At 39.9% G+C, this 26,367-nt stretch overlaps 1 protein-coding gene across 12 annotated transcripts in view; it reads right to left on the reverse strand.

The window, feature by feature from the left end:
• NCOA7 (nuclear receptor coactivator 7) overlaps positions 1-26,367 on the reverse strand; it is a 160,738-nt gene that overhangs the window by 68,996 nt on the left and 65,375 nt on the right. For all 12 annotated transcript variants that reach the window (XM_086316334.1, XM_086316331.1, XM_086316341.1 and 9 more), the window contains one exon: positions 13,075-13,295. In XM_086316334.1, the coding sequence (XP_086172460.1) occupies positions 13,075-13,295 (221 nt within the window). The remainder of the gene's footprint in view (positions 1-13,074; positions 13,296-26,367) is intronic.

The following is a 26,367-nucleotide window of genomic DNA, read 5'->3' on the forward strand; positions in this document are numbered from 1 at the left end:
TGCTGGGAGAAATATCAATAACCTCAGATATGCAGATGACACCACCCTTATGGCAGAAAGTGAAGAGGAACTGAAAAGCCTCTTGATGAGAGTGAAAGAGGAGAGTGAAAAAGTTGGCTTAAAGCTCAACATTCAGAAAACGAAGATCATGGCATCCGGTCCCATTACTTAATGAGAAATAGATGGGGAAACAGTGTCAGACTTTATTTTTCTGGGCTCCAAAATCACTGCAGATGGTGACTGCAGCCATGAAATTAAAAGACGCTTACTCCTTGGAAGGAAAATTATGACCAACCTAGATAGCATATTCAAAAGCAGAGACATTACTTTGCCAACAAAGGTTCGTCTAGTCAAGGCTATGGTTTTTCCTGTGGTCATGTATGGATGTGAGAGTTGGACTGTGAAGAAGGCTGAGCACCGAAGAATTGATGCTTTTGAACTGTGGTGTTGGAGAAGACTCTTGAGACTCCCTTGGACTGCAAGGAGATCCAACCAGTCCATTCTGCAGGAGATAAGCCCTGGGATTTCTTTGGAAGGAATGATGCTAAAGCTGAAACTCCAGTACTTTGGCCACCTCATGAGAAGAGTTGACTCATTGGAAAAGACTCTGATGCTGGGAGGGATTGGGGGCAGGAGGAGTGACATTTGGTTGTAGTGAAACAACCAAATGTCAGAGCTGTATTGAAAGTGTGTATATTAAGTCACTTAGTCGTGTCCAATTCTTTGAGATCCCATGGACCTCAGCTTGCCAGGCTCCTCGGTCCATGGGATTTCCCAGGCAAGAATACTGGAATGGGGTGCCATTTCCTTCTCCATAGGATCTTCCCAACCCATGGATTGAACCTGGGTCTCCTTCACTGCAGGCACATTCTTTACCATCTGAGCTACAAGGGAAGCCTGGTATTGAAAGAATTTCATGTAAAATAAAGGTACCTTTTGTTAGGCAAGTAGAATAAGGAAAAGGAGTCAAAAATGGCGGTGGCTAAAAGACAAGGAAGGTCCGAGGACCAGAGTGAAGACTTCAGGCAGAACAAACAGAACAAATAGCACCCCTGGCTAAGCCCAATTTGCATAGGGCAGGCCCAGGTGGAGGAAAAAAACATATAAAAGGAGGAGCCAAAGCGCTTTCTCACGGACTCTCTCTTCCGCATGCATGTGCTCTCTCTCTCTCTCTCCCTCCCTCCCCATGCACTCCTCCACTCTCTTCTCTTCAAGTCTTGGATTCTCCTGCTATTTTCTAAATAAAATAGAGCTGTAACACTGATTTGCCTAAGAGCTGTAGCACAATTTGTCCAAGACCCGAGAGCTGTGACGCGCCGAGGGCTTTAATGTCCGTTGCTCCAAATCTTTGTTGTGACGAGACAAAGAACCGAGGAACATACACTTGCGTGACACTTTAAAACCAGTAAGAAAAGGCTTCGTTTTCACATAAATGTCTACCTTCGTGTTATAGTGGAAGCTCTGGCATCAGGCACACAGAATGAATCCTTGTCTGTCCCTGACTCACTGCGTGACCTTGGACAAGTGACTTACGGCGGTTTCTCAGGGTGTAAAATGGGAATGCCAAATGGACTCTCCCAGAGAGTTACTGTAAGGATTAGATAAGGCAATTCAATCCAGTAAAGCACTCCACAAAGTGCAAAGAAAGGACTCAGGAAACCTTACGGACTATGATTAAATGATAATGGTGAGCACTAGCTAACGTTTGGAGATAAAACCATATCGCTCTGAGGTCAAAGCAGATGATGGATCAAAGATTTAACAGTAAAATGTCAAGTCATAAATATTCTTGAAGAAAACATAGGACTTGTCTTTGCTTAAAGATATCATATTTTCTCTATTGATGATACACACTTTCCATATCACTAGCCTGCCTCAGTCAAGAGTGCAATTAAAACATTCAGTATTGTTGTTTAGCATTCTAAGGGTAATTTCTGGAATAACTGATCATAAACCATTAATAAAGTTTTAGATAGCCATGCCATAAAGAGCCTGGAGAGTCTGGGAACTTGAGGAGGAACTCTGTACTCAGTGTGAACACCATGTTTCATCCTCTGTTGACACAAAGGGAAATGTCTTCAGTAGGTGTTATTTACCTTCCTTCAAGCACATCACAAGCACTACAGTCCTCGATTAAAATGAGTCACGCTGAAGTAAAACCTAGGCTGGAAGAAGGGCAGAGGAGGAGTTGTCTCTCACAGAACCCTCTACTTCAGAGCCCAGTACCACCCTCCGCTCTGATCACGCCCTCACCCGTATGCAGAATGAATGAAGATTCACCACTATACCACCGACACAATGCTGTGGAATAAGCGAACTAGTCTCACTCTGACTCCGAAGAACCAGTTATTTCTCTCCGCATTTGATTTAGTTGTAAAGTCACTGAGTGTTCTGAATGTAACTACATATGTGACTGGGTCAGGTAATTAAGTGAGAACTTTCAACCTTATCATCACATTCATTACAGCTCAAGGAAAAAGGAAATTCCATGCATAGTCACCTTTTTATTCCTCACTAAGATAGAACAATGTTCTTAGGGCAGGGGAGAAGACATGAAAATGTTATTTAACTCTTGCCTTATTTTTCTCTCACAGTAGATTGGGGGGAAAGCAAGAAAGATGAGGGAGGCTTCACTGGGGCTTCAGTATCACAGAGCTGGGCTTGAACCCGGCTTCACGCAGAGCTGCAGTGGGACCTTCTGAAAGTTTTTCAGCTTCTAGATTTTCTCATTTACAATACAGGCTACTACTGCCTGCAGTAGATCATGATGATTAGAAAATTAAATAATGAAATTAAAGCATCTAGCCCACAGGAGACACTCACCCAAAACATTCTTTCTACTCTCCCTTATGTCTGATGCTGCTTCTCCTCACCTTCCCACCCTCTGAAAAAAAATTTTCTCAAAATGTCTTTTTCCCTTTTGTATAAATAGATCAAGGCCTTAACTGAGTACATTTCAGCCTTAGGAGAAATTTTAGGAAATGTGAAAAACAATTCTATATAAATCAAAACTATCTGTGGTCATTTGAAAATACAGTGGAACAAAAGAACCCATTTTACCCTGGTTCAGAGAGAAACATCTGATTTATGGTAAATGTACTTTCTTTCAGCAGCTCTCCTTCTTTTAAACAAAAATGGAATCATAGTCTATACCCTATTGCCAACCTCCCTTTCCACTGTAACAGTATTCTGTGAAAATTTCCCACATCATCAACCGGTTTTCATCATTAAAAAATGACACATAGTATTCCATGTTAAGTTATTAATGTTATCTTAATTTTCCCACTATTTTAAACAATGCAGTGATAGTCTCTATGGTCAAATCTATCGACACGCACAATCATTTCCTTAGGGTAAGCTTCTGCAAAAAGAATTGTTGGGTCAAAGAGTGTGCCAAAGTAAAACTCCTGATAAAAGTGACCAGACTGCCTTCCAAAAAAGACCCAATCACATTCCTCCTGTCAGTATTTTTCCTTTGCAAACTCCTCAGGTCAGTTCTAATTTGGTTTTTCAAAATCACTCCAACTGAAAAATCACTAACCCTGTTGAGTCTGAACTGCTGTCCTTCTCTCAGCCCAAACCACATTTGAGTGTTCCACCAACAGTGAGATTTCTCGTAACACAAAGTGGGTATCACACAATTGACTGAGCAGGAAACAAGATTTGCATGATGCAGAGCACCATGATCATAAAAGGACTAGACTCTCAACTTGAACTCAGAGTACAGGTTCTGTCAGACACAGCTGCTCTGCTCAGTGACCAGAACGGGTTACAATACACTGTGTTAGTGGGAGGGCTGGAGTTGTGAGAGGAAAAGGAAGGAGTTTCCCTTGAGCAAAACTCAGCCAGATTAGCAGGAACTGGTAGGGCGGGGGAAAACAGGGAGATGCTGATCAGGGTACAAACTTCCAGGGATATGATAAGACAAATAGGTTCTGAGGATCTAGTGAACAGCGTGGTGATCACAGTTAATAATACTGTACCTTATACTTAAAAGTTTCTAAGAGAGTGGATCTTAGATGTTCCCACCACACAAAAGAGATGGTAATTATGTGACCAAATGAAGGCATTAGCTAATTCCAGGGTGGTAATCATTTTGCAATATATCCATATATCAACATACTGTATACATTAACCTACACAATTTTATGTCAATGATATCTCAATAAAGCTAGAAAAAAGAAGGGTGATGCTTTTTTATAGTCATATTTAAAGCCACATTTACAATGATTATTATGTATTTTTAAATTTTATGTTTAATTAGTTACAATACTGACCACCAACAATTCTTTTATACAATGACTTTTTCATTCTTGAGGACTACATTTCGACATGTGTCTCAGAAAAGAACATCACTCCCGCTCAGTAACTTTATTTTAAGAAAGGAATGACACAAAAGGTCTGTTTCCTGAGACCTTAGTATGTCTGAGGATGTTGTTATCTTTGAATCTGGAAAACAACTTTCACTTCACAATTCTGAAGAAGTTTAATTCCTCTGCTGTTCGCTGCTGTGGAGAAGTCTGTGCCTCTCCTCTTTGCTCCTTTGAAGGGAACATTTTGTTAAGGTTTTTATTTTTTCACCTATTGATTTATACCATTAATCCATAACCTGCAAACATTGGCAACAGTTTAAGTTCAGTTTTCCCAGTATTTCTGCTTAAATATAACGAGCTCTTCTGCCAAGAAATAGAGGAAAACAATAGAATAGGAAACACTAGAGATCTCTTCAAGAAAATTAGAGATACCAAGGGAACATTTCATGCAAAGACGGGCACAATAAAGGACAGAAATGGTATGGACCTAACAGAAGCAGAAGATATTTTGAAGAGGTGGCAAGAATACACAGAAGAACTATACAAAAAAATCTTCACGACCCAGATAATCACGATCGTGTGATCACTCACCTAGAGCCAGACATCTTGGAATGTGAAGTCAAGTGGGCCTTAGAAAGCATCACTACAAACAAAGCTAGTGGAGGTGATGGAATTCCAGTTGAGCTATTTCAAATCCTAAAAGAGGATGCTGTGAAAGTGCTGCACTCAATATGTCAACATATTTGGAAAACTCAGCAGTGGCCACAGGACTGGAAAAGGTATTTTCATTCCAATCCCAAAGAAAGGCAATGCCAAAGAATGCTCAAAGTACCTCACAATTGCACTCAACTCACACGCTAGTACAGTAATGCTCAAAACTCTCCAAGCCAGGCTTCAGCAATACGTGAACCTTGAACTTCCAGATGTTCAAGCTGATTTTAGAAAAGGCAGAGGAACCAGAGATCAAATTGCCAACATCCACTGGATCATGGAAAAATCAAGAGAGTTCCAGAAAAACATCTACTTTTGCATTATTGAGTATGCCAAAGCCTTTGACTGTGTGGATCACAATAAACTGTGGAAAATTCTGAAAGAGATGGGAATACCAGCCCACCTGAGCTGCCTCTTGAGAAATCTGTATGCAGGTCAGGAAACAACAGTTAGAACTAGACATGGAACAACAGACTGGTTCCAAATAGGAAAAGGAGTACGTCAAGGCTGTATATTGTCACCCTGCTTATTTAACTTCTATGCAGAGTACATCATGAGGAACGCTGGGCTGGGAGATGCACAAGCTGGAATTAAGACTGCCGGGAGAAATATCAATAACCTCAGATATGCAGGACACTTTGACCCTTATGGCAGAAAGTGAAGAATTAAAGAGCCTCTTGATGAAAGTGAAAGAGGAGAGTGAAACAGTTGGCTTAAAGCTCAACATTCAGAAAATGAAGATCATGGCATCTGGTCCCATCATTTCACGGCAAATAGATGGGGAAACAGTGGCTGACTTTATTTTTGGGGGCTCTAAAATCACTGCAGATGGTGACTGCAGCCATGAAATTAAAAGACGCTTACTCCTTGGAAGGAAAGTTATGACCAACCTAGATAGCATATTAAAAAGCAGAGACATTACTTTGCTAACAAAGGTCCGTTTAGTCGAGGCTATGGTTTTTCCAGTGGTCACGTATGGATGTGAGAGTTGGATTGTGAAAGTTGGACTGTGAAGAAAGCTGAGCGCTGAAGAATTGATGCTTTTGAATTGTGGTGTTGGAGAAGACTCTTGACTCAAGAGTCCCTTGGACTGCAAGGAGATCCAACTAGTCAATCCTAAAGGAGATCAGTCCTGAGTGTTCATTGGAAGGACTGATGTTGAAGCTGAAACTCCAATACTTTGGCCACCTGATGCAAAGAGCTGACTCATTAGAAAAGACCCTGATGTTGGGAAAGATTGAGGGCAGGAGGAGAAGGGGATGACAGAGGATGAGATGGCTGGATGGCATCACTGACTCGATAGACATGAGTTTGGGTAAACTCCAGGAGTTGGTGATGGACAGGGAGGCCTGGCGTGCTTTGGGGTCACAAAGAGTTGGACATGACTGAGCGACTGAACTGAACTAAACTGTAAGTTTCGCTCATGAAAGCACTTTTCCGGGGCACTCATCAGATTGGACCTGTTCACCACCTAGGCTTTCATGAGAAGACTTCACTTTAAACATTAGTTCGATTTCCTTAATGGCCCCAAGAAGCACAGGACCAATTATTTCCACCTTAATCATTTCAATTTATGTTATACCCTAGTCCCTCGAGTATCCTGCTTGATTTTTAAAAATTATGAATTAGGGTCTTGATATCTTCCTTTCACATCAAAGTCCATTTTAACCCTTTAATTTGAACTCTGAAGTACTAGAATGAACATTATTTTTGAACAGAAGAATAATGCTATTGTAGGTCTGTGGTTTGACCTAATTTTACGTGTAGGAATTAACTTGTCAAAATAGCACAGCTTTGGCTTTCTGAACTTGCAAAATGAAACAATAATAAATGACAGATGGGAAATCTTCACATGTGTGGTTAAAAAATACCCCAAGGCAAAATAATCTGTATGAGGAAAAGTCTTAGGGTTGCCATCGTGAGAAATAATTCAGTAGTTGGTTACTTGTATTGCGTGGCAAACCCCAAAAATGTTTAACAAAGGAAAAGTGGAGAAGTTCATTTCTTTTACTCTTGTTAAGTTTCTTTTGAACTCAGGAAGGAAAGTTACAATTTGAAATGCTTTAGACTTTACAGATTTATTGTTGAAAAGCTAAATCCATTCTTTATACTGCAGAGGTTTTCTCTAAATAAATCTTTATTGCTATAACCACAAAACTAACCATACTCATACCTAAGTGTTTTCTGTTTGTCAAAATCACCTCCTAATTCTCTTAAAATATCTACTTTACCATTCAGGATTCTTACTAATCTTTTACATAAACATACTACAAAAACACAGTGATTTATTTTATTCCAATTTAGTCTTGCCTCCCATATTTATAAAACTTTTCTCTTTTAGGTCTTACATCTCTATATCTATGTTTCCGTTTGAAGAACTTCCCACTGAGACAGTATCCACATTTATAAAATTCCCATTCCTATCTTCACTTCCATAGAAGCAAAGATGTATACTCTTCTAATGTAAAGGAATAATGTATTCCTTTAATATAAGAGAATTTTGAGATATATTTAATTCATGCCACTCAATATATTTTGATACTGTGATATGGACCAAACATCTTTTGAAACATATGTAAACATTACTACTACTTGTGTCAAATTTAACTATAAGAGCAAATTTTGAAAAATATATTAACATATTATTAAAATATAAAACTGTAAAAAATATACTGTGATCAAACAATTCCTTAAGGGTTTATATAAGTACACAGAATAACTGAGTAAGGAGCTCTATCAGCAAATACCGGGGCAGGCACAGAAGAACTGAGCTCACTTATGTCAGAAGCTTTTGTTGGGATGCTTCCCATGTGCCCGCTACAGCAGGTGCTAGATCTCCATTTATCTGATGCCATCTCTGCCTCAAGGAAATTACTCCCATTTCCCCTCCTCAAAAACAAAGCATTTTTGGAGGTGGTTATCATTTTGTTACAGGCAATTCTCGTGATTCAGCCTTTCCATAACATCTTCTATCAGCATCTTAGCTCTCGTGTTCTTCTAAGTGGTAGGAGTGAGGAATTGCTATCCAAGGCTTACATGCGGCACAGATAAATCTAAAGAGCTAAAAATATTATTTTGTCAAAATATGCTTCCTTAAATCAAGTAGGTAATATTATAGATGTGGAAACAGATGCCAACAGGAAGTAATTATTTTATATTGATAATAGAACTTTAGATTTGTCTAATCTTCTTTTTCTAAAGCCCTTGGGTTTGCTCTGTTATATTATTCAGTTCGCTATAATTTTCTGATTGGTATTAAAAATAACTTTAAACTGTGTGATGCAGAAAAAAATGAAGAAAACAAAACTCTTTTGTAATTTCTGTACCCAGAGAAAACAAAAATCAGCCTACCGTTACAGATCCTCCTAGTCTGTTTTTCTATAAACTCATTATCATTTGTCATCCATTAACTTTTTGTTTCGACTTTCTGTTTTCCCTGGATTGTGTCTTTTATATGTGCGGGGAGCTGCCCATGAGAATGGGGTCCTTTGTCCGAAGGACACAAGCTCTGGGAGCTGCCTCAGTCCTTGAGGGTTTGCTTGCAAACATAGCTCTCTGTCCCGCCACCCCAGAGATTAGGCGCTTATTTACTGCAGACACCTGGAGTTCTGGACAAACTTCTCACACACAGGGAAATGTTATCCGGTGTAAGAAATAATAACAGGGTGCCATTCCCATGCTCTCAAGATTTCTTGTGACTGTTTGTAAGATGTATAGGTCAACCAAGAAAAAATGTCAACTGTCTTGTCTTTCTCACACTTTTCTGTATAAATATAAGATGCTGAATAAAGTTGGTGTCAGACCGCTTCCCTTTGTGGAGACGTGTCTGAACCTCTCGACCCCATCTTTGTTGTAGAATTCTTTTGCCATAGTTTCCTTTCTCAGCCCCGCCATGCACGTTCTTGGGACCTGATCAACTTTGCCGGCTGGCACCGGCTTATATGTATTCACCTTACACCTTGAAGTAGCAATTTCCAGGCCTTTCACCTGAAATTCAGACCCCTCTAAACAAATCTACTTGGTACCTCTAAAATAGCTCCAAACACATATTCACTATTTTCCTTCTTGAGTTTTCAAGTTTGCCAATTCTTGACTCTGTCCCTTTTCTCCTTCACACACTGTACCAAATAATGCTGTTTCTAGGAGCAAATTCTCTCCCTAGGGTTCTGTTTCTCCTCTGCCCCGGTCTCCAACCTGCCTTCAGGCTCACTTCCACCCACTGTCCTTAGATTTATCCTCTTAGAACAGAGAGTTACAGAGTTCCCTCAACGGCTTCCACAGATACAGGATAAAATCCAAATCCTTAATGTGGCTAGGGCTTTCGTGGTGGTTCAGTGGTAAAGAATCTGCCTGCCACTGCAGGAGATGCAGATTCGATCTCCGGGTTGGGAAGATCCCCTGGAGAAGGAAATGGCAACCCCCTCCAGTATTCTTTACCTGGGAAATCTCATGGACAGAGGAGGTTGGCGGGTCACAGTCCATGGGGTCACAAAGAGGTGGACACAACTTAGCGCCTAAACAACAACAACAACAAATCTGGCTTACAAGATCCTCCCATTTTAGCATCGCTCCTCCTCAGACTGGTGCCATCAAAAGAACTTAAACCGGAATTACTTTTGACTTGAGTCTAAGCTCCACCTAGTGGTACAAGACAACATTTCTGGGTGGAAATACAGGGAATATGCCAACTCCACCCCGTGAGATCAAGCAAACCTGCCAACACAGGCAGAGTAAGATGTGGAAAAGACAAGGAACCCTGGGACTCAATGGCCGACCTAGTGGTGTTCTGTAAGCACTGGGTTCTCCTAAGGAAATGCCTGAAACCTCCAAACCAGTTATTAGTGCCATTCTCGAAAGAAGATGAAAAGTTATAATGGCATCTCTTTAGTTATTGTCACCAAATAAAATCACAGGATAATTCTGAGTAAACTATTTTTTTGTTGCCTATATCCTTCCAGAATTTTCATGAAAGTCCAAACAATCACAGTATTCATTCATATGTGTATAATTCATCCACTCAATGCACATTTAAAGAGCACTTGGGAAGCAGATACTAACAAAGCTAATACAGGGTCTAATCCACACCAATCTACAAACAGGAAAGAAGGTAAGTAAACCCATGATGATAATACAGAAGGGAAATTTAACCTGTCCAGGGAAAGAGTGGGGCTCCTGGAAGAAATGATGGCTGTGGCGGCTGGTGAAGTCTAATAAGAATTAAGTATGCAGACCTATAGCTGATTCATGTTTATGTTTGACAGAAAACAACAAAATTCTGTAAAGTAATTATCCTTCAATTAAAATATAAATAAATTTTTTTTAAATTAAGTAAAGAATAGAGTGAATAGTACTAAAGAGTCTCCTAATGAAGGTCAAAGTGAAAACGTTGGCCTAAAACTCAACATTCAAAAAACTAAGATCATGGCATCTGGTCCCATCACTTCATGGCAAATAAATAAGGAAACAGTGACAGACTTTATTTTCTTGGGCTCCAAAATCACTGCAGACAGTGACTGCAGCCCCCAAATTTAAAGATGCTTGCTTCTTGGAAGAAAAGTTATGACAAATCTAGACAGTATTAAAAAGCAGAGACATCACTTTGCTGACAAAGGTCTATCTAGTCAAAGCTATGGTTTTTCAAGTGGTCGTGTATGGATGTGAGAGTGGGACTTATATAAAAACGGCTGAGTACCAAAGAATTGATGCTTTCGATCTGTGGTGTTGGAGAAGACTCTTGAGAGGCCCTTTGACTGCAAGGAGATCAAACCAGTCAATCCCAAAGGAAATCAACCCTGAATATTCAATAGAAGGACTGATGCTGAAGCTGAAGCTGCAATACTTTGGCCACCTGATGCGAATAGCCAACTCACTTGAAAAGACCCTGAAGCTGGGAAAGATTGAGAGCAGGAGGAGAAGGGGGCAACAGAGGATGCGATGGTTGGATGGCATCACTGACTCAATGGACATGAGTTTGAGTAAACTCCATGAGTTGGTGATGGACAGGGAAGCCTGGTATGCTGCAGTTAATGGGGTAACAAAGAGTTGGACACAACAGCTGAATAACAACAGAGTGAACGGTATTGTTTCAAAGTGCTACACACACCACAGAGTGCAGCACGTTAAAAAGCTGGCCTAATGCATCAGCTGAAGTTAGTAGAGCATCATGAAAAGAGAAATCTCAATGGAAAGGACTCTGTCAGCTTCCTTCAGGGAAACTCTACAGAGCAAAATGTCTTGATTTTAAAATACTTTGTAAGCACCAGCATTTAACATAGGATGAGAAGAGAGTGTTTTAAACTGTGTGACTGTAAAAACCACACATTTTCAAATGTCCAATGTGTGCACTGTAAAAGATGTGAGCAGCCGTTTTGCTTACCCCTGTTTCTCTTTTTGAGATAATACTCAACACTGAAAATTTTAAGAGGGAGTTTATTAATCACACAGAAGTCTTTTTCAAAGCGTTTACAGTTACAGCTTTTTATAAAATGCTGGATGGCTTCAGATTAAAAGCAGGCAGGTATCTGTAGCAGGAAGCCTGTGCCTTTGTAGGAGCAATGTCAGCAAAACCTCACTTATAACATCCCAATGGCAGCCCACCTGTATCTTTGATGAGAACTAGTAGAACGTTATATTAAACCCACAGACCAGATCTGTCCCCCGGTAACTGGCATTAACTGGGACCAAGTCTGGGGCCCTGTGGACCAAGTGCCTGCTACCAGCCCAGGTTTCATATACTGAACTGCAGTTCATTCTTAGAGACTTCCTTAGTGTTCTGAGCCTTGCAATCTTCAGTAGACCGTAATCTGTGTCACATCAAGTTTCATTTCCTGGTTCACTTTCTTTAGGGGGTTTCCCTGATGGCTTAGATGGCAAAGAATCTGCCTGCAATGCAAGAGACCTCTGAACATACTTCAGATCCTGCCTGTGACAGGATCAGGAGGCATGAGAAGGGTGGTAAAGCGAAACAGGAGTATGACCTCCATCACGCTAGACAAGTCACTGGTGCTAACACGAATGCAGATGCAACGATCATCTTCAGATGCTGTATGACACTGGATTCATCTTAAGAGGCCTCTTAACTACATCTTCCAAGTCATCATCGTCGTGGTCTTTTGTTTTTTTAATCTAAGGATGCCAGGCCATGTCTCCTCCATTTCCTACTGCCTAGCTGATACCAAACTGTGCAGGCATTTCTACCAAGACTTCTACAGATATGTCTATAAACATTAAGAAAAATACTTCTCATACAGGGTACGTGACCATTATTTAATAAATAGTTATGAGCAGACACTATGTGCTAGGCACTGTGTTAGATGCTGGAAGATAAGATTAAATAAGACACATCAATCTTGTTTAACTGTACTTCTCTTTATATAAGATTTTATCAATAAAACAAGGCCTGGCAGCACATAGAAGCTGCTCAATAAACTGTTACTATTGTATCGGGCTTCCCACCTGGCTCAATGCAGGAGCCTCAGAAGATGTAGGTGAGATCCCTGAGTCGGGAAGATCCCTTAGTGAAGGAAATGGCAACTCACGCCAGTATATTTGCCTGGGAAATCCCATGGACAGAGGAGCTTGGTGGGCTGCAGTCCATGGGTTACAAAGAGTCAGACATGACTGAGCACGCATGTGCAAGAGTAACAAATATTAAAGTCCTCAAGTTCCACCTCTTGCTCTCATTATTATTATATAGCATATTATAATATTATATGGGCTTCCCTGGTAGCTCAGATGGCAAAGAACCTGCCTGCAATGCAGGAGACCCAGGTTTGATCCCTGGGTTGGGAAGACACCCTGGGGAAGGGAACAGCAACCCACTCCAGTATTCTTGTCTGGAGAATGCCATGGACAGAGGAGCCTGGCGGGCTACAATCCATGGGGTTGCAAAGAGTTAGACACGACTGAACAACTAACACTACACTGTTATATATAATCGAGTATATCATACTATCATATGATATACTATAACCAGTAACAAATTATCATCTTTTAAAAAATTACTACAGTTTTAAAATGAAAATACTGCAGAGTTGCCACCAATACTCACCAATACTATAATATCTCTTTAGTTCTGTACGCCTGATCTCCTTTAACTGATTACTTTTTCTCTTCTTTTTCTCATCAGTAATGTACTCCTCTTCCACAGCAATGTTGCACTTGTCTTGCTCTAAAATGACTTTACTGGCATCTTCTTTTCCAGAATGAGTCCTTGCAGCCATAGCTGAGGCTGTCTCTGCATTTTGTTTGGCTTGCTTTTTCTTTTTCAATCTAAGGGTGAGAAGGAAAAAATAGGAAAAACATTAGAAAAATAATTTGCTAAGAGAAATTATATTAATTTCATGCTATTGGGCTTTGAGAAACTAATTAACTGATACTGAAAACACTTTATATTATTGGGTTTTTTTCATTTTTGTTTATTTTTATATATTATTGTTAATTATACTTTCCTGTTATTTTTTCTTTTTTAATCACTTCAAAACTCTTTTATGGAGATCTGTGGCCTTTCCTCTGTTTTATGTCCTCAATATTTATATCTCAAAAACATCACTTGGAAATGCTTTAGACCTGAGGAAATATAAGATTCTTCTACAGGCTATAAGACATTGGGTATGTTTTTTATCAAAATGTACAGCTACTTTACTATCATGCCATTTTTAGTGTGTTGCTTTTTTAACTGTTTCTGGTCTCAAGGGTACCTTTAGCCTGATGAGCAAGCATATTTATAAAAAACAAATCCTTTATAATTGACTCACACACTGAATATAAAGGTTTGTCAAGGTGAGCTGGTTCAGATTTGAGTAATTCTTTTCCTTTATACCTAGTATAGTAGTAAGATAGTAGTAAGAAAGAGCTGAACTTCTTGGGATAGACAATGCCATAATGACAATATCAATTTAGTATAATTAAAAGCTGACTGATAACATTAACTTATTTGACATTTTCAACTTTTCACTCCTCAAAGACGTGTAAAAGGTTTACCATAATTCACTGAAATCCAGTAACTCAAAATATTTTCCAGTTGACCTATCATTCTGATTTACTAACATGTCATTCTGTACTCACTGCTGCTGCTGCTGCTAAGTCACTTTAGTCGTGTCTGACTCTGTACGACCCCAGAGACGGCAGCCCACCAGGCTCCCCCGTCCCTGGGACTCTCCAGGCAAGAACACTGGAGTGGGTTGCCATTTCCTCCTCCATGCATGAGAGTGAAAAGTGAAAGTGAAGTCGCTCAGTCAGGTCCGACTCTTCGCGACCCCATGGACTGCAGCCCACCAGGCTCCTCCGTCCATGGGATTTTCCAGGCAAGAGTACTGGAGTGGGATCACTAGTCCTTCTTAAGAATGTTTTTACCTCCCAGAATGTAAAGAGTAAGGGCCTTGGCCTCTGCTGTGTGAGACAGGCTGGTCATATATAAACATTTTTAAAATTAGGACCCTTTTCCCCTCTTCTGTCGAGGCGCAGTCAGCTTTTTCACACACACGTCTACTTCCTTTACTCCCTTGAGCATCTACACAAGTTGATGCTGGTCAATGGATGAGGAAATGTTTTGGGAAGAAAAGGCAATAACTAGGATCAGAAAGGGACAAAGTTTGATTTTATGCTGCTTTGCTCTGTAATGTTGGCCAAATCAATTTAACAGTTAAAGTCACTGAGGCTTGGCTATCTAATGCAATATTTTATCAGGATCAGTTGAAATAATATGTGTCAACAACAGAACACACACAAACAGTAGAATATACCCAAACACAATCATATGATGACATGAGAACTAAGTATGGCATGGTATACAACACACTTAGCTTTTGAGATAACAGTCTCATGTTCTAACAAATATTTCAACTAGGCTGTCATTCATTGAACACTGAGCAGGCAAGTTCTTAGATTTTCACTGGCTAATAAATAAGTATATGGCATAAAAGAAAGCACAGCTATAAAAAAAAAATCATAGATGGATATACTCCCCATCTCTGAGTTTAGCTATCTCTTTAGGTTTACTTGTTAAAAAACAAACAAAACAAGAATACAATCTAAACAAAATTGGAAACTCATAAAAAAGGAATTATACCCAATAAACATATTTTTATTTTGTACCCTCACATCTTAAACTGCTTTTTTTCAGGTAAAACAGTATGTAGCTCTTTGCAAAGGTAAGTCAGATAATACTCCTAATAAAACAATTTCTTGATCAAGATTTCTGTATGAGGTTGAAATTAATACGCAGTGGTGGCTTCCCTGATGGGTCAGTGGTAACAGAATCCACCTGCCAATGCAGGAGATGAAGGTTCCGTCCCTGGGTGGGGAAGATCCCCTGGAGAAGGAAAGGGCAATTCACTCCAGTATTCTTGCCTGGAGACTCCCATGGACAGAGGAGCCTGGTGGGTTACAGTTCAAAGGGGTCACAAAGAGCTGGACATGACTGAGCACGCATGCACAACCTAGGTATCACACAGAGATCAGTTCTTTACTTAGGGAGGTCTATGCAGGCAGCTGATCTCTGTATCCAGAAGGACATGCTAATCTTCTTCTGATATATTGGTTTAACAAAAACATGCCTGAGATGAATGTTACTGCCCAATTCCTAAAATGATTCCTTCCGGGGAGGAGAGAAAAGAGATTTCCAAAATTAGTTCTTTGCAGCCTGAGATAGTTGCTGCTGCTTAATCTTCTGAATTTTGCCACTGTAAGTTGATCTAAATGTCCTCATTTCACTGTTCCCATTATAATTAAACTCACTCAGATCTAGGGCACATGTTTTGATGAACAGCAGCACTGTTTGGGGACATCTCATTAGAGACTGTTTTTCACAGGTGGAAATAACAAAATGGGATACATTGTTTCATTCACTTTCCCCCCTTTTCCACACAGACCTTTACTGCCAAGCCATAGAGACAAACATATTGATAGTTCAAAAAAAAAAAAAAGCTACATAATAGCAATACCAAACTTGCATAACAGAAGACAGAGTACAATTTAACACTTTGGTGATTTTACAATCAGTTACATCTTTTGTTCTGACTAGAGAACTAGGCGAACTTGTTTATCTGGAGGTTATAAATACGACTGGAGCATTCTGACCTTGTAACTGGAAATCATACTATGAGTTCTGGAAGCCCACTGTAAAATCCTTCTTCAAAGCATGGAAATACATTTTTAACATTTACCTAAGGGGGAATAAAAAGAAAGGCAAAATCGTTGTCTGAGAAGGCCTTACAAATAGCTATGACAAGAAGAGAAGCAAAAGGCAAAGGAGAAAAGGAAAGATATTCCCATTTGAATGCAGAATTCCAAAGAGCAGCAAGGAGAGATAAGAAAGCCTTCCTCAGCGATCAGTGAAAAGAAATAGAGGAAAACAACAGAATGGGAAAGACTAGAGATCTCTTCAAGAAAATTAGAGATACCAAGGGAACATTTCACGCAAAGATGGGCACAATAAAGGACAGAAATGGTATGGACCTAACAGAAGCAGAAGATATTAAGAAAAATAAACAAGAATGGTGGCAAGAATAAACAGAAGAACTATACAAAAAAGATCTTCACAATCCAGATAATCACGATGGTGTGATCACTCATCTAGAGCCAGACATCCTGGAATGTGAAGTCAAGTGGGCCTTAGAAAGCATCACTACAAACAAAGCTAGTGGAGGTGATGGAATTCCAGTTGAGCTCTTTCAAATCCTAAAAGATGATGCTGTAAAAGTGCTGCACTCAATATGCCAGCAAATTTGGAAAACTCAGCAGTGGCCACAGGACTGGAAACAGTCAGTTTTCACTCCAGTCCCAAAGAAAGGCAATGCCAAAGAATGCTCACAATTGCACTCATCTCACACGCTAGTAAAGCAGTGCTCAAAATTCTCAAAGCCAGGCTTCAACAATATGTGAACTGTGAACTTCCAGATGTTCAAGCTGGTTTTAGAAAAGGAAGAGGAACCAGAGATCAAATTGCTCACATTCTCTGGATCATCGAAAAAGCAATAGTGTTCCAGAAAAACATCTACTTCTGCTTTATTGACTATGCCAAAGCCTTTGACTGTGTGGATCATCACAAACTGTGGAAAATTCTTCAAGAGACAGGAATACCAGACCACCTGACCTGCCTCTTGAGAAATCTGTATGCAGGTGAGGAAGCAACAGTTAGAACTGGACATGGAACAGACTGGTTCCAAATCAGGAAAGGAGTACATCAAGGCTGTATATAGTTACCCTGCTTATTTAACTTATACGCAGAGTACATCATGAGAAATGCCTGGGCTGGACGAAGCACAAGCTGGAATCAAGATTGCTGGGAGAAATATCAATAACCTCAGATATGCAGATGACACCACACTTATGGCAGAAAGCGAAAAAGAACTAAAGAGCTTCTTGATGAAAGTGAAAGAGAAGAGTGAAAAAGTTGGCTTAACACTCAACGTTCAGAAAACTAAGATCATGGCATCTGGTCCCATCACTTCATGGCAAATACATGGGGAAACAGTGGAAACAGTGTCAGACTTTATTTTGGGGGGCTCCAAAATCACTGCAGATGGTGACTGCAGCCATGAAATTAAAAGACGCTTACTCCTTGGAAGGAAAGTTATGACCAACCTAGACAGCATATTAAAAAGCAGAGACATTACTTTGTCAACAAAGGTCCGTCTAGTCAAAGCTATGTTTTTTCCAGTAGTCATGTATGGATGTGAGAGTTGGACTATAAAGAAAGCTGAGCACTGAAGAATTGAAGCTTTTGAACTGTGGTGTTGGAGAAGACTCTTGAGAGTCCCTTGGACTGCAAGGAGATCCAACCAATCCATTCTGAAGGAGATCAGCCCTCGGTGTTCATTGGAAGGACTGAAGCTGAAACTCCAATACTTTGGCCACCTAATGCAAAGAACTGACTCATTGGAAAGGACCCTGATGCTTGGAAAGACTGAAGGCTGGAGAAGGGGACGACAGAGGATGAGATGGTTGGATGGCATCACCGACTCAACGGACATGAGTTTGTGACATGGAGAGTTTGTGACTCTCCTCCGGGAGTTGGCGACAGACAGGGAGGCCTGGTGAGCTGCAGTCTATGGGGTCACAAAGAGTCAGACACGACTGAGGCACTGAACTGAACTGAACTGAAGGGGGAATAATTGCCAATCTGATAAATGTGGTATAGTTAATGCTCTTCAAACATTCCTTTTCATGACTTTTTATCTTTGAGGCCTTTCCTTTTGTTCTTCAAATCAACATCACTGCAAGACATTCCCACAGAAGGGTTCTGTTCTCACTAAATTAAGGTAAACTGGAAACAAAAAGTTCTACAAGAAAATAAACTCCCTTTATTTCACCAAGGCTTTTTCAATGACCCTAAATGTAAACATTTACATGGTGGACTAAAAAAATTATCTGGCAAATTATCTTAAACAGATAGCTGATTGAAAATAATGAAACATGGTTAACATCTAATGGCTGTGAATGTGGGGAAAAAAACCCTAAAAACCAAAAAACCTCTTGTAATGCTCTATTTGTCTTAAAAAAATAAATAAATAAAAGGCCACAATGACATAAAACGAGTGTTTATTCCTACATCTCCTGTCACTGCTGCAACCCAGCCCGGTCAATTCTGTTTCCTGAATCTCTCCTTCTCCAGTTCACCTCCTCCTCTTGGTCTCAGCTCCCACAGAATGATTTTAGGCTTGTATTATCTCTCTGACTGTTTTTTTTACAATATAATTTATTCTCTGTTTTACTATGAACATAATGCATTTCATACTAGTAAATTTTTAAAATGCAGCAAAGTAAAAACAAAGAACTCTAAGATGAAATGCTAACACTGAGAAGCAATCATTGCTTGGGGGAGAAAAGGAAACTAGGGGCAATTACACTAAGTCAGACTTTCCCCAAGGGCAGAGGAGTGAGGCGCTGTGGCTTACCGTCAGGGTTCTGAGCTTCTTATAGGTACCTTCCTATAAAGGAGTATTAAAGGACTGTATAGAAAATAGATAAACAAGGGCCTACTGTATAGCACAGGGAAGTATATTCAATATCTTATAATAATCTAAAGTGGAAAAGAATCTGAAAAATTATTTATTTGTATATATAACTAAATCCATTCCCTTCTCATTAGAAGGAAATGGCAAACCACTTCAGTATTCTTACCTTGAGAACCCCAAGAACAGTATGAAAAGGCAAAATGAAAGGATACTGAAAGAGGAACTCCCCAGGTTGGTAGGGGCCCAATATGCTACTGGAGATCAGTGGAGAAATAACTCCAGAAAGAATAAAGGGAAGGAGCCAAAGCAAAAACAATACGCAGTTGTGGAGGTGACTGGTGATAGAAGCAAGGTCCAATGCTGTAAAGAGCAATATTGCATAGGAACCTGGAATGTCAGGTCCATGAATCAAGGCAAATTGGAAGTGGTCAAACAGGAGATGGCAAGAGTGAACGTCGACATTCTAGGAATCAGTGAACTACAATGGACTGGAATGGGTGAATTTAACTCAGATGACCATTATATCTACTACTGTGGGCAGGAATCCCTCAGAAGAAATGGAGTAGCCATCATGGTCAACAAAAGAGTCCAAAATGCAGTACTTGCATGCAATCTCAAAAACGACAGAATGATCTCTGTTCGTTTCCAAAGCAAACCATTCAATATGACGGTAATTCAAGTCTATGCCCCAACCAGTAAGGCTGAAGAAGCTGAAGCTGAACGGTTCTATGAAGACCTACAAGACCTTTTAGAACTAACACCCAAAAAAGATGTCCTTTTCATTATAGGGGACTGGAATGCAAAAGTAGGAAGTCAAGAAACACCTGGAATAACAGGCAAATTTGGCTTTGTAGTATGGAGTGAAGCAGGGCAAAGGCTAATAGAGTTTTGCCAAGAGAACGCACTGGTCATAGCAAACACCCTCTTCCAACAACACAAGAGAAGACTCTACACATGGACATCACCAGATGGTCAACACCGAAAACAGACTGATTATATTCTTTGCAGCCAAAGATGGAGAAGCTCTATACAGTCAACAAAAACAAGACCAGGAGCTGACTGTGGCTCAGATCATGAATGCCTTATTGCCAAATTCAGACTGAAATTGAAGAAAATAGGGAAAACCACTAGACCATTCAGGTATGACCTAAATCAAATCCCTTATGATTATACAGTGGAAGTGAGAAATAGATTTAAGGGACTAGATCTGATAGATAGAGTGCCTGAAAACTATGGACAGAGGTTTGTGACACTGTACAGGAGACAGGGATCAAGACCATCCCCAAGAAATGCAAAAAAGCAAAATGGCTCTCTGAGGAGGCCTTACAAATAGCTGTGAAAAGAAGAGAAACGAAAAGCAAAGGAGAAAAGGAAAGATATTCCCATCTGAATGCAGAATTCCAAACAATAGCAAGGAGAGATAAGAAAGCCTTCCTCACAGATCAATGCAAAGAAATAGAGGGAAACAACAGAATGGGAAAGACTAGAGATCTCTTCAAGAAAATTAGAGATACCAAGGGAACATTTCACGCAAAGATGGGCTCAATAAAGGACAGAAATGGTATGGACATAACAGAAGTGGAAGATATTAAGAAGAGGTGGCAAGAATACACAGAAGAACTGTACAAAAAAGATCTTCACAGTCCAGATAATCACGATGGTGTGATCACTCATCTAGAGTCAGACATTCTGGAATGTGAAGTCAAGTGGGCCTTAGAAAGCATGACTATGAACAAAGCTAGTGGAGGTGATGGAATTCCAGTTGAGCTATTTCAAATCTGGAAAGATGATGCTGTAAAAGTGCTGCACTCAATATGCCAGCAAATTTGGAAAACTCAGCAGTGGCCACAGGACTGGAAACGGTCAGTTTTCACTCCAATCCCAAAGAAAGGCAATGCCAAAGAATGCTCAAACTACCTCACAATTGCACTCATCTCACACGCTAGTAAAGTAGTACTCAAAACTCTCCAAGCCAGGCTTCAGCAATAAGTGAACCAGGAACTTCCAGATGTTCAAGCTGGGTTTAGAAAAGGCAGAGGAACCAGAGATCAAATCGCCAACATCCACTGGATCATTGAAAAAGCAAGAGAATTCCAAAAAAACATCTACTTCTGCTTTCTTGACTATGCCAAAGCCTTTGACTATGTGGATCACAGTAAACTGTGGAAAATTCTGAAAGAGATGGGAATACCAGACCACCTGACCTGCCTCTTGAGAAATCTGTATGCAGGTGAGGAAGCAACAGTTAGAACTGGACATGGAACAACAGACTGGTTCCAAATAGGAAAAGGAGTACGTCAAGGCTGTATATTGTCACCCTGCTTATTTAACTTCTATGCAGAGTACATCATGAGAAACGCTGGGCTGGACGAAGCACAAGCTGGAATCAAGATTGTTGGGAGAAATATCAATAACCTCAGATATGCAGATGACACCACCCTTACAGCAGAAAGTGAAGAGGAACTAAAAAGCCTCTTGATGAAAGTGAAAGAGGAGAGTGAAAAAGTTGGCTTAAAGTTCAACATTCAGAAAACGAAGATCATGGCATCTGGTCCCATCACTTCATGGCAAATAGATGGGGAAACAGTGGAAACAGTGTCAGACTTTATTTGGGGGGGCTCCAAAATCACTGCAGATGGTGACTGCAGCCATGAGATTAAAAGACGCTTACTTCTTGGAAGGAAAGTTATGACCCACCTAGACAGCATATTAAAAAGCAGAGACATTACTTTGCCAACAAAGGTCCGTCTAGTCAAGGCTATGGCTTTTCCGGTGGTCACGTATGGATGTGAGAGTTGGACTGTGAAGAAAGCTGAGCGCAGAAGAATTGATGCCTTTGAACTGTGGTGTTGGAGAAGACTCCTGCAAGTCCCTTGGACTGCAAGGAGATCCAACCAGTCCATCCTAAAGGAGATCAGCCCTGGGTGTTCATTGGAAGGACTGATGCTAAGGCTGAAACTCCAATACTTTGGCCACCTCACGTAAAGAGTTGACTCATTGGAAAAGACCTTGATGCTGGGAGGGATTGAGGGCAGGAGGAGAAGGGGACAACAGAGGATGAGATGGCTGGATGGCATCACTGACTCGATGGACGTGAGTTTGAGAGAACTCCAAGTGTTGGTGATGGACAGGGAGGCCTGGAGTGCTGAGATTCATGGGGTCTCAAAGAGTCAGACAGGACTGAGACTGAACTAACTACTATAACTGAATCACTTTGTTGTACACATGAAACTAATACAACATTGTAAATTAACTACAATCTTTTTGAAAAAGGAATATTGAAGGACTTTTTTGGAGTCTTTTGGCTCTTTTTACATTAAAATTGTGTGCATCTGTAAGACATATGCACACCTCATTTTTTCCCTGCTCATATCCTAACCCAGAGCTAAAGAAATAAAGTGATACTGTGAAAGAAAGCATTTTTAGTAGCTCAGTAAAAACCGTTCCCTCCGACATTTTTTCCTTTACTAAAGGAAATACGTTCAGAGCACTGGCAGCCATCAATGTCAAGGACCTAGAGCAAGTTCCTTTCTTTGTCTCTGCAAGAGGTCTCCTGTGTTGTTTGCTGACTTCCAGGGGAATGCAACAAAAATGCTCCTTTGGAGAGGAGCACCAAATGGAGAGAGGAGGCTTTCATTTGCAATAGAGTGAAAGCTTCATGAGGGCAGGGGTTTGTCCAGGTTTTATTAAATGCCATATTCCAAGGGTCTATGCATTAAACATTAGCTCGTCAATAAATACTTCTTGAATCAATAAGTGGATAAATGAGGTCATGTTTTGATTTGTCTGAGAGTTGCTCTCCTACAAATATGCTATTTCACAGCTTTGATTAGCAATGTGTTCTCAAAAATAAACTCTCATGTCTTGATCTATTGGTAAATTACTAACTTGCTCAATTCTTCAGTTTCTTTTCTGTAATACAGCCCAACTTAGAGGAATATGAGAAATAAATGTGAAAAATCATCAAAGAGCCTTTTATCACCAAATTACTATTTCTAAAAGTTGAGGGCTATTGTACATACAGCATTGATATTTAAACTCTTTTTTATTAAATCTAATACAAAAATGTTTATTTGATATTATGTTATCCTAAGTTGCTTCAATCATGTCCAATTGTTTGTGACCCCGTGGACTGTAGCCCACTAGGCTCCTCTGTCCATGGAATTCTCCAGGCAAGAATACTGGAATTGGTTGCCACTCCCTTCTACAGGAGATAGTATCAACCCAGGAATCGAACCCAGATCGCCTGCATTGCAAGCAGATTCTTTACTGTGAGCTACCAGGAAAGCCCCCTCTCTTTATCTAGATACTGAAAAAGAAAATATATTAGCCATATATAATTAAAAATATATTAAATAGACTTCTTTCATTAATTTTAAATTAGTGGTTCTCTATGACTCTTACTTAATTCCACAATTTGAGGTCCATGTGTTTCTATAAAAAGCGTCATAGACAAAATATAGTAAAAATTTAAATAAAAAAATTTAAATTCAGTTCTTGAGTTATAAGAGCCATATTTTAAAACCTGAACATGGGAATTCCCTGGCGATCCAGTGGTTAGGACTCTGCCCTTTCACTGAAGGTTTAATCCCTGGTCAAGGAACTAAGATCATGCAAGCCATAGGTACGGAAAAAACAAAAAACCCTATTCGCAAGAGACAAAGAGTGAAGATAGAAATGTTTTCATATTTAAAGCTTATTGAGTATATGCATACAATACAAGATCTACAGTTCAGTTCAGTTCCTCAGTCGTGTCCAACTCTGTGACCCAATGGACTGCAGCACACCAGGCCTCCCTGTCCATCACCAACTCCCAGAGTCCACCCAAACCCATGTCCATTGAGTTGGTGAGGCCATCCAACCATCTCATCCTCTGTCGTCTAAGGGTACAACAAAAAATTTGGTGACTTTCTAGCAAAAGAAAGGTAAAAGTTGTGGGGAAAGAAAGTAAAAAAAAAAATAAACTTCTCTTTTTTATATTTTACGTACAATAGCTAGTCAATAAAATTTTTAATATTTAGTCTTTGAAGTCTCCTTCCTACAATAATTTAACTCATATATATTATAAGATTTTAAAACCTGAATTTACTTTTTAAAAAAGATTATCATGAAAAGTTTGAAAGAACTTTTTTCCTAACAGCAAGCACTACTGAGGTGACTAATGAATCAGGCACTGTGCTACAAACTTTCCAAATATCACCCTCTCCTCATAAAAATATCATAAATCCTCATAAATATCCTCATAAATATCATCCTATCCTCCAGCGAGGAAGGCAGTCTTAGCTCCATGTTACAGATAAGAAAAGGACAGCTGAGAAAAATTAGGGCCACTTTGCAAGGTCACAGGGCTTCGTTAAGTTGTGGAACAGGAATTCACAAGGCCATAGAGCCTCCAAGATCTCTCCTGAAAGTATTCTATGGCAAATGTATATATACTGCGACTTTCAAATCCACTGGACTTTGGAAATTCTCGGAACTACTTGGGGAAGAATGGTCTGGCAATCTAGTAGGCTACAATGGAGAAACGTGCTCACGGGAAGGAAGGAGTTAGGTTCTGGGCTTGGCTATCTCATAATCAGTCATGACCCTCTTTGGAAATAAGATAAACGCTCTAGGACTTCTAAGGTAAACAAAAGCAAGAGGTTGACAAGATTTTCAAGGTCTGTCTGGCTCTAACAGTTGGCTGAGATTTAGGAAATGTGCTAACACAATTTTTGAGGTTAAAAAAAAAATCTTCTCTTAAATCCAAACTAAACCTTCCTAAGAGTCTGCACTTCCTTGTGCTCCCTCATATCCGATGACATCTTCCTTCCACTACAGCGCCTTCAGCCCTGGAAAAATCCAGAGGTCAAGAAAGAACACCTTTTGTATACAAAGGATGTTTAAAAACAATAACAAAAATAAAACTAAAAAATTTTTAAAGGCAAAGAGGCTCTGTTCTACAGTTTGGAGCTAATAGCTCCATGAAGAAAAGTAGAAAATGAGAAAATTGACCAGCCACAGAAGCAGTATAATTTTTTTCTTTTACTTTTTTTACTTTTTCTTTCATTTTTTAACTTTTCTTAAGCAAACCCTTTGGTGTCTCATTTCATCTAGTTACAGGTGAAGAGGGGATAAGATTTGGTCTGTGGAACTCCAGAGAACATATTAATGAGCTATAGGAAGTCACAGAGAAATAAACATTCGGTCAGGGTAAAGGTCTAACAGAGCAATCTAATAATGGAACCGGCTGCGTCACAAAGAAGGGAACTCCCTGCCACGGGAAGCATTCAAGCAGGACAGGTCCCAGTTGTGACCTCCCAAACCACAAGGAACAACCCTGTGTATTTTTTTAATTGGGATATAATTGACATATAAGTTTCAGGTGTACAACATAATGACTCAGTAGATATATATATAGTGAAATGACAACTATAATGTCTAGTTAACATCTATCAGCATGCATAGCTACAAATTTTTTAGTGTGATAACAACTTTTAAGATCTACTCTCTTAGTAACTTGCAGATATACAATAGAGTACTATTAACTATAGTTACCAGGCTATACATTATATCCACAGAACTCACTTTATAACTGGAAGTGTGTACCTTTTTGACAACCTTCACCCATTTCGCCCATCCTGCAATACAGCCTTCTTTAATACAAGTATTTCTCCTCAAAATTCCTTCCACAGGGAAGTAAGAGTATGAACATAAAAGATATAGATGTGTTATTATTGCCTTTAAAAAGTCATAGAACAGTATGATCAGTTCAGTTCAGTCACAGCCATGTCTAACTCTACAACCCCATGGACTGCAGTACACCAGGCCTCCCTGTCCATCATGAACTCCCAGAGTTTACACAGACTCATGTCCATTGAGTTGGTGATGCCATCCAACCATCTCATCCTCTGTGGTCCCCTTCTCCTACCACCTTCAATCTTTCCCAGCAACAGGGTCTTTTCCACTGAGTCAGTTCTTAGCGTCAGGTGGCCAAAGTATTGGAGTTTCAGCTTCAACATCAGTCCTTCCAGTGAACACCCAGGACTGATCTCCTTTAGGATGGACTGGTTGGATCTCCTTGCAGTCCAAGGGACTCTCAAGAGTCTTCTCCAACACCACAGTTCAAAAGCATCAATTCGTCGGCGCTCAGCTTTCTTCACAGTCCAAGTCTCACATCCATACATGACCACCGGAAAAACCATAGCCTTGACTAGATGGACCTTTGTTGGCAAAGTGATAGTATGACCTTATTTTTGTGAAATAAAACAAAAAAAATAGAAGAAAACCCTCCAAGACCAACAACTATTCCATTTAGTTATATATATATATATATGAGATTTAGATATATAGATATGGGAAAATGGTGGGTCAACGAGGAAGGAAAAGAGGGACAGCTCTGACTT

Source organism: Bos grunniens, chromosome 9, assembly GCF_055505025.1.
Source record: "Bos grunniens cultivar Pamir isolate PY7600 chromosome 9, Bosgru_T2T1.0, whole genome shotgun sequence".
Classification (NCBI taxonomy): domain Eukaryota; kingdom Metazoa; phylum Chordata; class Mammalia; order Artiodactyla; family Bovidae; genus Bos; species Bos grunniens.